The following is a 13424-nucleotide window of genomic DNA, read 5'->3' on the forward strand; positions in this document are numbered from 1 at the left end:
CTAAATAAACCCAGCCAAGCCATGACAAATAGCCATGGGGACCAAGGGTGGGGAGGGGTGATTGGTTGGGTGTCAGGCTTGCTTGTTCATCTGTGAGGTTGCTAGGGCAACAAGGATTGTGCATTCGGAGTGAGTGCGGTGTTTTCAGAGCAAGGGACGAGGGATTACAGGAAATATGACATGACATTCTTGCTGGACCAGACCACTCTCTTCTCCTCTTCTGTCGCCCTCTCCACCAATTCCACCTTCTAAAGACATTCTCTCCTGCAGAGCAGCCCCACCCCACTCACTGCAGCCTGAGTGACATTATCATCACAATTAGACGGGGGACCTCTGACATCTGACCTCTCAGCGCGTGAGAGGAGGGGGTTGTTAAGGGGAAAGCCAAGCTAGTGTTCGGGGGAGCTTTATGAGATGAAAGAGTTGCTGTGATAACTGCAAACTCTTTCAACATCAGAGCTCCAGTGGTGCTTCACTTTTACTTCCAGACCAAGTTTCAGTGCCTTGGTGCTGACCTTGTACTGTAGTCTTTGTCATGGGAAAATCTTCATTCCCAATAGCATTTAAGGTTGTTACGCTTTAATACATTTTTATATACCAACAAACCCAAAACAACATACTTTGGAAACATACTACTTTACTTACATACATACATACATACTTTTTTCTGCACTGTTTCTGTGTATATGCACATTCTTGTGGATACGCCTGTGTGCCGGGCTCCTTCATGCTTAGCCCTGTGGCTCTTCCATTTCACTATTGTCTTTGTAAAGCTGGGGAAAAAAGCCAAACAAAACTGAGTTGTCTCCAGTTTTCTGAACCAGAGTAGAACAGTCAGAAAGAAAGAAAGCAATTTCACTGAAGATCTGGATCAGTTCATCCTCTTTAGCCTTACCTGGAGCAGCTTCAATCTCATAGCCAGGGGCAAGAACCACAACATTTGTTTTAGTCTTTGTTATAGTTTATTAGAGGGGGAGGGCACCTCAAAAAAGTAAAAAATGAACTAACACCAGTGTAGTGGTGATTTTCCTGTAACAGAGAACAGATGAAAACCTATTGTTGATCCTGCCCAGGGGTTCCTCTCCAATAAAAGAGAAGACAGAGCCCAAGGGCGGGCCAAAATCCAGCCATCACTGCCCTGTCATCAGCATCAAACAGCCTGTTTGAAGAGGGGTCTTGTACCCAGCCAGGGGCTCCACTGTGGGTGTAGAGTTACCAGCTTATACTGGACTTCTTAGTAAATCCAAATCTATACTCCCATAGGACCTCTGCAGAGAGCTATTGGAAGCCCTGTTTATATGTTTATCTCATCTTAGTGGAGCAGGTTTAGGTCAGGCTTACACAATGTCTACACAGCATGCATTGCAGAGCAGCAGCAGGAGCTTCAGTCATCCACGTGTGTCAGGCACAGAATTGAGTGTAGGTCACCTGTGTTTTGGCAGCGCTCAGAGACCAGTACATAATCACTGTAGTTAAAATATGCATTGTGTCGCGTTATGCATATATAACGCGAGTGAAACGTGAGTTGTTACATGACCTGTGTAGACAGCTGTATTGATTTAAAATAGAAGCATATCTGTTTCGACGACTGAAAACAACGGCTGAAATGCCTTGTGTGGAGACAAGCCATTTGTGTTTCATCAAGATAATGCACTGTTCAATCAGAATACAGTCACTGGAAGGAGGATGTGTTGTTTCATTCAGAAACCACAGCTGCTTCTCCTAGCCGGTACATGTGTGCTGTGTGTAGTTCTCTTTTTCTTTGTTGGCAATTGTTAAGTTTCCAGACTGCTGTTTCTGGGTGTGTTCTTTTTCATATATGAGAACAGAAACAAGAGCTGAGGTGCGGAAAAACTGTAACAGTGGAGGAATGTTAGCTGACATGGAGAAACTGAGGCATTCCAGCTGGAAATAAGTGTGTGCCTTGTGAAACCTATAAGACACAGAGCGATTGCCTCCCTCCATCTTCATATTTTAAAGTTTGTTTGTGAGTGTATGTGTGTCTCATTCCATGAACAATGTATTGCATGAGTAGTACTTGTGGGGTAAGCTATGTTAATACAAATTCATTCCAGGGCCCAGAAGCATTACTCATGCCAAGGTATGAGTTAGGCAGCAGGCCTTGCCAAGGTGTCATTGGGCCCTGATTGTCATACCAGAACATAATGGGAATTGGGCTACACTTGGAGTGGAGTTAGAGTGTCACAGCTCTGTCTTGTGTCTTGCTTTGACCTGCAGACCAAAGACATCTTTGTGTGTGTGTGTCTTTGTGTGTGTGCGTGTGTGTGTATCTGTTTTTCCAGATGTCGTCCCGGATACATTGGTCCTCTCTGTCAGCACCTGGATCCCTGTCATCGATCGCCATGTCTGAACGGAGCAGCTTGCAAGAGCCAGGTGGTCAATGGTATCCCACAATACACCTGTGTGTGCCAGAGAGGGTTCAGAGGTACATCTATCGCAACTTGTCTTCATTAGAAAGATCATACCTGAGAAGGGAGATTGAAAGTTTCTATTTTAACTAAATACAATTCACTATTTAATCTCCAGGCCAAGACTGCTCCCTCATTGATGCCTGTGCCACAAGTCCCTGTGCCAATGGGGCCCGTTGTGCCAATTGGAATAACCACTACAACTGTTCCTGCCCACCTGGCTTCCAGGGAAAGAACTGCCGCAATGACATTGACGAGTGCCGCAAGCCAGGCGTGTGCCTCAATGGTGGCCTCTGCATTAACACCCATGGGTCCTTCCGCTGCCAGTGCCAACCTGGATACAGCGGGCGCACATGTGAGGTGTCCACCCTTCCCTGTGCCCCATCTCAGTGCCTTAATGGGGGCACCTGTCGACAGACCAGCGACCATTCCTACGAGTGTGCTTGCCTACCAGGTAGAATAACTCTCTATCAGCATAGTACACACACACACGCATAAACAAATTCAGAGTCAGTGTGCAGACCCTGCTGTTTTTCCAGGCCCTCAGCACAGTGCAACAGTCTTACAGATTTTCCCAGCCTGATGACATAGCTGTTGTGCTGTTGCTGGGATTTACTCCTCTGTCCCAGGTCATCTTCCTGTCTGCTATTAATAGCTACTGTTGGGAGATGGGATGGTGGGAGAGTTGAAGAGGCAGCCTGCCGGCACTCTACTCCACTCTGCTCTGTTCACAACAGAAGGAATTTACTTTATGGACCTTCTGGTTTCCCACTGGGGAGCTGACAGGAAATGACTCTTGCCAGAGAGGAAGTCATTGAAACTGTGAGAGATTATAAAACAAGCAAACACTGTGGGGAGTGTGGACCTCTGAAGCAGTCAGGAGTCACGGCTGTTGCTGGCATCGTGTGGGAACCATCATGAGAAGATGTAAACAATCAGACACCCTCTGAACCTTTTTACTGCCCACATTGCCCCATACCTTCTATAGTGTGGGAAATATGACTCAAGGTTATAAGTAGAAATGCTTATAGCATGGAACAGGGACTACTGAGTGTTTAATAAACTTGCAGTTTGTGTGTTACTGTGTCTGTGTATCATAACCCTTTTCTCTCTCCATCTGTCTCAGGGTTTGAGGGACACAACTGTGAGAATAATGTGGATGACTGTCCAGGTCACAAGTGTATGAATGGAGGAATATGTGTGGATGGAGTCAACACCTACAATTGCCAGTGCCCACCAGAATGGACAGGTACAGCTCTATTTACATCATTTGAAACAAACTTTAAATATATATATATCATGGTGAGTATGTGTGAGTCAATATGTCACGTAACCACACTAGGGCAATACTGTGCTGAGGATGTCAACGAGTGTCTCATGCAACCAAACGCTTGCCATAATGGGGGTACTTGCTTCAACACCATCGGTGGTCATACCTGTGTCTGCGTTAATGGTTGGACTGGAGATGACTGCAGTGAGAACATTGATGACTGTGCCATAGCCGTTTGCTTCAATGGTGCCACCTGCCATGACCGTGTAGCATCCTTCTTCTGTGAGTGCCCAGTTGGAAAGACAGGTAAGTGGGTTTGTCAAATGCTCTCTGTGCACTTCTTAGTCCTGGCTACTAAATTGTTAATAATTGGCATATGTTTTCTTTCTGTGCTTTCTCCACAGGTTTGCTGTGCCACCTTGATGATGCATGTGTGAGTAATCCCTGCAATGAGGGGGCAGTGTGTGACACCAACCCCCTTAATGGCCGTGCCATTTGCACCTGTCCTGCTGGCTTTGTAGGAGGTGCCTGCAACCAGGACATGGATGAGTGTTCAATTGGTAAATAGTGTGTGTGTGTATATATATATATATATATATATATATATATATATATATATATATATATATATATATATATATATATATATATATATATATATGCTCATATGGCCCACTTTATCTTTTCTTTGAGTTTTTTTCATATACTGATCTCCAGCCTTCTAACCGCAGGTGCCAACCCGTGTGAGCATTTTGGGAAATGTGTGAACACAGAGGGCTCCTTCCAATGTCAGTGTGGTCGGGGCTATGCCGGCCCGCGTTGTGAGATTGACATCAACGAATGTCTGTCCATGCCCTGCCAAAATGATGCCACTTGCCTGGACCGCATCGGAGAGTTCACCTGCATCTGCATGCCAGGTATTCAGACCTGTCAAGTTGTATTTCAGTATTGCCAATAAAACAATACAGAATTCCTCAATTCAGTCTGATGTCATTCACATGGGGCAAAACCAATAGCAGAGTGGAACAACTGATTATTTAAACTTGAGCTTCTAAAATAGCATTATCTACAGTGCTGCCATACTGACTGCTAGTGTAGACTATTATGTAATACATTCCCATTGATGTTGGTATGGATGCACTGCTCTACTCTCAGTGCACTGTACCACCAGACAGGATTTTAGTTTGGACTAAGTGATGGTTTAGACACTCAGTGACAAAAACACAGTGAAACTCTCACGCACAGTCCTACATGCATCCTGGGGTTTTGGGAACTATACAAATTAGAGCTGGGAGTCGTGTCTATAGGACTGGATGTGAGAGAGGGCGAGCAGTTAGGGGGAGGAGTGTGCTGTGAATACTAATGAGTGGTAGAGTGGTGGGAATGGAGTGGAACAATAGGGCCCCTCTCTGCTCCACTTTGCACCCCTCATACACACAGAGAGGGAAAGAGGCCTTTTCCCAGAGCCTCTCCCCCTCCCCCGTCATTTCCAGAGACAGGCCCTTCCTCTTCACCCTCCTCATCATCAGCCAGCCTGGCAAAGCTCATGTGGAGCTGCTGATTATTTCTGATCCACACTCTGTTTCACCTCAATGAAGGAGCCCACCATAGTTTACTAATGCAGAATGTATAACATGCATCTGGTGAATGGGACACTGACCCAGGGAGGGGTAATGCTCCATGGACAGTAGGGTGTGGTGATTTCAGGTCAGTAGAGTGGGAAAACTGGGGAGGCTCTAATGATCCTTTATTCCATGCTGTGGTTCAGCAGAGACCAGTGTCAAAAACTCTGAGGCCTCCCATGAAAGAAAACTTTCCCACAGATCCTTTCCCAATCGCAAAGAGTACACACAATTATAAGGACACCATGCTGGCTTGAACTGACATATCTGTACATAAAAACTCAACATAGTATATCTGCTTCAACTGCAAAAATGTATGTGAAATCAGTTTGAAATTCTGTTCTGTCTTCCAGGCTACATGGGGACTTATTGTGAGATTGACGTAGATGACTGTGAGAGCAACCCCTGTGTGAATGATGGCATCTGTCGGGACATGGTCAATGGCTTCACATGCACCTGCCAGCCAGGTGAGACTTTTTTGACTGACCTTTATTTCTATTCCCTGTGTTTACGTCTATCACAGGGATAGACGTAACAACTCCAACTCAGTGGCAGCAGCAGTAAGAACAGAAAGCCAAAGTTTAAATGTCCCCAGAACCAGAGGAGGGAGGGTCAGCCTTGCTACTTCTGGCTGCTGGTGTTTAGAGCCACCACTCATATAAAAAGGCAGGCCCAAAAGGCTGCCTATCCTCTCCTCTTGCCTGAACAAAGACACTATTGTGACCCCCACCCCCCTCCTCTGTGGAATGTGGAAGGGACAGCAGTCTCCCTCATCCTGCCCTGGTGGTGGTGGGGAACAGCAGTCCTGCTAATGAGATTCTTTTCCAGGTCCGCAATTTACATCTGGGACAGACGTCCCCCCTCCACCCCCCAGCTAGCTATTGAGCCGGTGGAGCTGATGCAGGAAGGGGAGGGGGGGTTCCCTAAAAGAGAAAACAATCCCACCGTCTCCTCTAACCCCCCCTTTAGCAGCCCAAGCACCAACACACAGACCATCTTGACACTGTTAATCAACTGAGCAGTGTGCTACCAATGCACCAATTCACCCCTGTCTGGGCACTGTGCCCACTGATTTCAAGCCTGCTCAGTTTCTCAAGCTTTTCAGGCTAGTAGATTTTAAATATTATTACTGTTATTACAGTTATTATTAGTATTTTGTTGTTGTGATAAAAATAAGCTGTTTCTCCACATATTCCATATAATTTTATATACTAGAGTCCTGATATTCCAGTGTAGAGTAGGCATTGTGCAGACATGTACAGGAAATGTATCATAACCTGAAGTGAGCTGAAGCTGCATAAGTTGCATTTTGCTGCCCAGATATTCCATATCACCTGTTAGCAAAATTAATCATTTTTTTAGATCCACCTTGTATGCACTAGACTGTAAGTCCCTCCCCAAAAACATTATCATGGTCACAGGCTTTCCATTTCATTTTGTAGTGGTCATCTGACTGTGCACAGATGACTTGTCCTTAACCAGTCGAGACGCTCTTAAACCCAACCTTAGCCAGACGTCACTAACCTATCCAAAGACCTCTGCCCTTCTAAGAAGAGACAGAACTGCCCTCTGACCTGAGCACGGACCCTTCCACTGGACGTTCTTTCTGACCCTTCACCTCTGTGTTTGCATGTCCCAGGGTTTACTGGCACCATGTGTCAGATCGACATAGATGAGTGCGCCAGCACGCCCTGCCAGAATGGAGCAAAATGCTACGACCGGCCTAATGGGTTCGAGTGCCGCTGTGCTGAAGGTAAGGGATTCTGTACCTTATAGTTGTCAGTGGATAGTTCTAGACAGTACACAGCTCAAGATGTCTTCCCAGGCAGAAGAGCAGATGAGCCTTAACCACTTGTTGGGGTGTGTTTGGTCTTTGTTAAGTATTCAGTGTTTTGGGGGGTCAGCTGTTTTTCTGGATGTCTGCTGGCCAAGCAGACTGACTTGAGGCCCCTAATCCCACTCTTTCCCTCAACGGCTCTCGGGATCATGGGGTCACAGAGGAGCAGCAGTTGCCAAGAAAGGAGCCTTGGTCATCACCCTGACATCTGTTCATCTGTTAACCCCCACACATAACCTTATGCTGCATCTTAAGCTTCATTCTTTCACATTCAGTCATGTCCATGTTTGAAAACAAGCCCAGTGAGCTATAGTATAGTATAGTAGGTTTGTTACAAATGTTGCATGTATGAGCTGACTATGTGTATGCATTGATATTTAACAAGTTTGTTTGGACCTATGCCTACAGAGGAGCCTGCTTCATTGTTTCAGTGGCCAGCTGCTTGATATTCCCTGTGTTTGTGGGCCCCTTCTGTTGAGTGAAGTGGCCCTGTTTGACGTGGTGCAGTCTATTGTTCCCTCCGCCACTGAGAACAAAAGCAGGACTGGGAGGCCTGTGTAGGGCCCTTCTTTACTGCTTTGCCCAACTCAGCACTGCACTACACACATACCACACAAATCAGCACTTACTTGCCCAACAAACAGACACTGTCGACATGGAAACCACAGTGATCAGAACCCAAAACTGTATAAGAAAAAGTGGGAAACAGACAGAGGAAGTTTTCAACAAAATAACAAATGAATTGGGGGAAAAAGAGGAAAATTGGATGAAAATGGCCACTGAAGTAAAAACTGAAAACAAATAGGGATTAGAATGAAAACAATGAAAAAAATGTTTTATGATGGAAAAGAGAAAGCCAACATCAGGTTGTCAGGCAACAAAAGATTGAAGCTTTGCTGCATCAAATGACCAGATAAATGTCATAACATCAATCTCCATTTATGCTTTTTTCCTCTTTAGGTTATGAAGGGACACTCTGTGAGAGTAATATCAACAACTGTCAGCCTGACCCATGTCACCATGGTACTTGCATAGATGGCATTGCCAGCTACACCTGTAACTGTGATGCTGGCTACACAGGCTATCGCTGTGAGAACCAGCTCAATGAGTGCCACAGCAACCCTTGTCAGAATGGGGGCAAGTGTGTGGACCTGGTCAATAAGTACATCTGCCAGTGCCAACATGGAACCTCAGGTAAGAGGAAAAACTCCATAAACACATAGTCAGACCTGAATTCAAACCTTTGAATTGATAATTTAAACAAATTAAAAGCTAGCCAACATTTACAGTAAATTTACTACAACTATTGGCTAAATCCTGTTGTATGCTCACACATCTGCACATGATGTTGCTGTTGAGGGTGCTAATAGTATGGAATAAATATAAATCATAATATAGTTTTCATTAACATTTTCTGTACTGAAGCAAATTTACAAGCCTAATGTAAAATCTCAAACTCCTCTTTGTCAACACAGGCACAAACTGTGAGATAAACTTTGATGATTGTGCCAGTAACCCATGTGATTATGGCATCTGCAAAGATGGCATCAACCGCTATGACTGTGTTTGCAAACCTGGCTTCACTGGTAAGGCCCTCTGAAAATGAAAGCACAAATTTGAGACAAAAAATCAATCCTCATTGGAAATTCTGACAAACATACTTTATTATTTCTAATATCTCTCCGACCAGGTCCCAAGTGTAATGTGGAGATAGATGAGTGTGCATCAAGCCCCTGTAGGAATGGGGGAACATGTGTGGATGAGGAGAATGGATTTCACTGCCAGTGTCCTGAGGGCTTTAAGCCGCCTTATTGTTACTCCCAGGTGGACGAGTGTGGCAGCAGCCCATGTGTCCATGGCTCATGCCGGGATGACATCAATGGGTATGAACTGTTGCAACCTTTGTCACAGTTTAAAGTGACTCACATGGTTATGTGATATCAAAGAGAATGGCATGATGACCTTGCAAGCTTATTGCTAATCCTACAGGTTTCAACTTGTACATCAGTTCACTGATATTTCACTTTTACTTGGCATCTTTTAATTATCGACTGTACTCCTGTATTTCCAGTTACCGCTGTGACTGTGAGCCTGGATGGGTGGGGAAGAACTGTGACCTGGACAGGAATGACTGTTTGCCGAGTCCCTGCCAGAATGCTGGCACGTGTATCGACCAGCTCAATGGCTTTACCTGCAAGTGTCGCCAAGGCTTCAGAGGTGAGAGGGTGGCACAGTAGCACAACACACAGTAACTGCTGGAGCCGTCAACATCAAATAGTACAGTACAAAAAGAGGAATACACACATGCAGAACATGCAGTAATTGAAGTCAGAAATTAGTATCTTATAGACTTCTTTTAGTCTAAAGGTTTCCTACCATGTCCTCCATCATATTCCTCCTCCTGAATGACAATCGTCTACCTCCCCCTAGTGGTGTATTAAATATGTGCAGATACATTCACCAGTTTCAGGCCACTGACAATCATCAAAATTCAGTTCTGTAATATGTTTTAACCTCCTCTCTGCCCCTCTGACAGGTAACCTCTGCCAGGTGAACATCAACGAATGTTCATCCAGTCCCTGTCTGAACAAGGGCTCTTGTGTGGACGGTGTGGCAAGTTTCACCTGTCTGTGTGAGCTTCCTTACAGTGGACCCACTTGTGCTGAGGTCCTCACCCCTTGCTCCCCTAACCCCTGTGCCAATCATGCCATCTGTACACACACACCAGACTACTTGGGCTATCAATGTAACTGCCAGCCAGGGTGGCAAGGTTAGCAAATTTTGTACTTATCAGTGCCTGCTCATCTGTTGTGAAATATTCTGTGTGGAAGCTTACAAAAAGTCTTAGTGCATAAACACTTGATCTTGAGTTAAACCTTATTGCACCCTTCTTTTGCATTCTTCAGGTCAGTTATGTAACATTGATGTGAATGAATGCATCTCAAACCCCTGCAAGAACCGTGGGACATGCACTAACACACTTGGAGGCTTCCTGTGCTCCTGCAGAGCTGGATATACAGGGATGACCTGTGAAACAGACGTCAATGACTGTGCTCCAAGTGAGTGGCCACGTAAAGTTAGCATGCTGAATTACTATAATTGTCTGTTGCTGTCAAACACAATACCAGTTCTATGTACATTTACCATACTTGACCAAAGTCATCCTCTCCTTTTGTGTCATCAGATCCGTGCCTAAGTGGAGGTTCCTGCACAGATGGTGTGAATACCTTCCACTGTAGTTGCCTACCAGGCTTCAGTGGGCCCCGCTGTGCTTTAGAGATCAATGAATGCCAGAGTTCCCCCTGCAAAAATGGAGGCAAATGCACAGACTATGTTAACTCCTACACCTGCACCTGTAGGCCTGGCTTTACTGGCATCCACTGCGAAACCAACATCCCTGATTGCACTGAAAGGTGAGGTTTTGTGTTTGAGTCATGGATATATCTCATGTTGTACTTCATCAACCTGCTCATATACACATGTGTATAACTACTGAATATGACAATAAAACTTGAACATTTAAATCCATATTTTTACTTGTCGACAGTTCTTGCTTCAATGGAGGGACGTGCACAGATAAAATCAACGGCTATTCCTGTACCTGCCGCTCAGGCTTCACTGGCTCCCACTGCCAGTACGAGGTCAACGAGTGTGACTCCCAGCCCTGCCTCAATGGAGGCATCTGTCAAGATGCCCTGGAGTCCTTCCGTTGCTCCTGCCCCAAAGGCTACACTGGCAACCGCTGCCAGGTACACACATACTCACAGACACTCTTGAAAGGTCTTGTTAAGGCCTTGAGTCTTCATACCTTTATGTTTTTCGACTAATAAAATCTGACACTTTTTCCATCTGCCTCTTGCCTACCCAGACTCCAGTCGATTGGTGCAGACGCTCATCTCCCTGCCAAAATGGAGGACGCTGTCGCCAAAAGGATGCTTCCTTCATCTGTGATTGTACTAATGGCTGGTCTGGACGTTACTGTGACATCCCTAGGGTCTCCTGTGAGACAGCTGCTCGCCAGAGAGGTATTTTTATGTTCTTTACATGATGACATTTTACCTCTCGCCCTGTGTTTTTGTTGTAACTGAGTAAATAAAGTAATTTTTTCTCCTAAATTTTTCTAATCAGGGCTCCAGACAGATGAGCTATGCCACCACAGTGGTCACTGTGTCAACACTGGGAATACCCACTATTGTAAATGTCCTGCTGACTACACTGGAAGCTATTGCGAAAGCCAAGTGGACCACTGTGAAGACAAACCCTGCCGCAATGGCGCCACCTGCAGGGGCTATGTGGGAGGGTACCAGTGTGACGTGAGTCCATTGCTTTGTCACTATTATGTGCTTCTCTGTCAGATTTTAGCAAAGTCAGTATTCACAAGGCACTTCATAATTGTGGAGATTATGTAATTGTCATCTGCATATCATTACAGTGTATGCCAGGCTATACTGGACAGAACTGCGAGATAGAGATCAATGAGTGCCAGTCTCATCCTTGCCAGAATGGAGGCACTTGCATTGATCTGGTGGGACATTACATCTGCTCCTGTCCCCCTGGCACACTGGGTACGCAAGCACATATTCAACAGAAACCTGTGTTTATTACTTCACTATATCTGACTAAAAGATAATAAATATATAGTAGTACTTAATAATCCTCTCCTTTAAAGGTGTTCTCTGTGAGATCAATGAAGATGACTGTGCTCCACCCCTGAGGCTGCGCAGCGCTCCTCCTAAGTGCCTTAACAATGGCACCTGTGTGGACAGAGTGGGTGGATACCGCTGCAATTGTCCCCCTGGATTTACAGGAGAAAGATGTGAGGGAGACATAAATGAGTGTCTCTCTGACCCCTGCAGTCCCTCCAACAGTCTTGACTGCATCCAGTTGCCCAATGACTACCAATGTGTCTGCAAGCCTGACTTCACAGGTTAGACAACCAGAGGCTCCCCCTGGCTTCTCAAAATGCATTCTCTTTGTGTAAAATACTCTCTTCCAATTGTTGAGCTTTACCATCAATATGTCGTTTTTAGGTCGGAGGTGTCAGAGCAGGTTCAGTGTGTGTGAGTCTCAGCCTTGTCAGAATGGAGGAGCCTGTTCTGTAGCCAGCTCTGCACTGGGATACACCTGCACATGTCAGCTTGTAAGTGTACATTCACATTAGGGTTCAAACGCCTAATTTGATTTTGTAGTGTGTGCATTGAAAGTTCACATTCTAAGTGCCTAAATGATTTATATCCTTAGGGTTATACTGGGCCAAATTGTGAAAGAAGTATGTCCTGTCGGGAGCTGTCCTGCTACAATGGAGGTAGCTGTGCATTTACTACAAGGGGGGCGCGTTGCACCTGCCTGCCAGGTTATGGCGGGCCCCAGTGTCAGCATCACAGTAATGAAGGCTGCTCTTCCCAGCCCTGCCGGAATGGAGGGTTGTGCACTGAAGAGACCAGCTTCCCATTCTTCCATTGCCAGTGTCCCAGTGGCTGGACAGGTAAACGTTGTGAGCAGAGCAGCAGATCCCCTGAGCTCCCAGCACCCTCATGCCCCCTAGCAGACTGTCATGGCAAAGCCAATGATGGTATTTGTGACAAGGAATGCAACACGTTCCCTTGTCGGTGGGACGGTGGCGACTGTTCTCTAGCAGTGAACCCCTGGGCTCGTTGTGCAGACCCTCGCTGCTGGCGTGTCTTCAACAACAGCCAGTGTGATGAGTCCTGCAACAACGCTGACTGTCTGTATGACAACTTTGACTGCAGAAACAAGGAGAAAATTTGCAAGTGAGTTTACTTTTACTGTTAACAGGATTCTCCTTAGTTTTTCTGTACTGAGAAAACCTGAGCTGATCTTTCTGTTTGTGTCCTCTCCAGTCCAATATATGAAACCTACTGTATTGACCACTATGCTGATGGACGGTGTGACCAGGGCTGCAACACAGAGGAGTGTGGCTGGGATGGCTTGGACTGCGCAGGGAAGGTTCCAGAAGATCTTGCTGATGGTGTCTTGGTTTTGGTAGTCCTACTGCCGCCAGAGGAGCTTCTCCGCACCAGCACAGCTTTTCTGCAGAAATTAAGTGCTATCCTACACACTACACTGCGCTTCCGGCTGGACCACAATGGAGAAGCCATGATCCGCCCCTACACCCGCCAAAAGTCACACTTCAAGCGGGAGCTGCAGCCTCAACAGGAGGTCATTGGGTCAGTCAGGCATACAGTAAACATAAAAGCTGAAGTCTCTCCTCTAGATTGTACATTACACTAAACACCTGTCTTTCT

General features: G+C 45.8%; 1 protein-coding gene across 1 annotated transcript in view; it reads left to right on the forward strand.

Moving 5' to 3' along the window:
- Positions 1-13424, forward strand: part of notch3 (notch receptor 3) — a 29886-nt gene that overhangs the window by 10545 nt on the left and 5917 nt on the right. The window contains exons 3-25 of the mRNA XM_044180986.1: positions 2304-2446; positions 2548-2883; positions 3556-3678; positions 3772-4005; positions 4104-4259; positions 4431-4616; positions 5675-5788; positions 6961-7074; positions 8119-8352; positions 8634-8744; positions 8849-9041; positions 9230-9375; positions 9695-9928; positions 10065-10217; positions 10343-10571; positions 10706-10907; positions 11027-11183; positions 11287-11471; positions 11591-11723; positions 11828-12085; positions 12189-12298; positions 12400-12929; positions 13020-13346. Of these exons, the coding sequence (XP_044036921.1) occupies positions 2304-2446; positions 2548-2883; positions 3556-3678; positions 3772-4005; positions 4104-4259; positions 4431-4616; positions 5675-5788; positions 6961-7074; positions 8119-8352; positions 8634-8744; positions 8849-9041; positions 9230-9375; positions 9695-9928; positions 10065-10217; positions 10343-10571; positions 10706-10907; positions 11027-11183; positions 11287-11471; positions 11591-11723; positions 11828-12085; positions 12189-12298; positions 12400-12929; positions 13020-13346 (4608 nt within the window). The remainder of the gene's footprint in view (positions 1-2303; positions 2447-2547; positions 2884-3555; positions 3679-3771; positions 4006-4103; positions 4260-4430; positions 4617-5674; positions 5789-6960; positions 7075-8118; positions 8353-8633; positions 8745-8848; positions 9042-9229; positions 9376-9694; positions 9929-10064; positions 10218-10342; positions 10572-10705; positions 10908-11026; positions 11184-11286; positions 11472-11590; positions 11724-11827; positions 12086-12188; positions 12299-12399; positions 12930-13019; positions 13347-13424) is intronic.

The sequence above is a fragment of the Siniperca chuatsi genome, linkage group LG21, assembly GCF_020085105.1.
Source record: "Siniperca chuatsi isolate FFG_IHB_CAS linkage group LG21, ASM2008510v1, whole genome shotgun sequence".
Lineage (NCBI taxonomy): Eukaryota > Metazoa > Chordata > Actinopteri > Centrarchiformes > Sinipercidae > Siniperca > Siniperca chuatsi.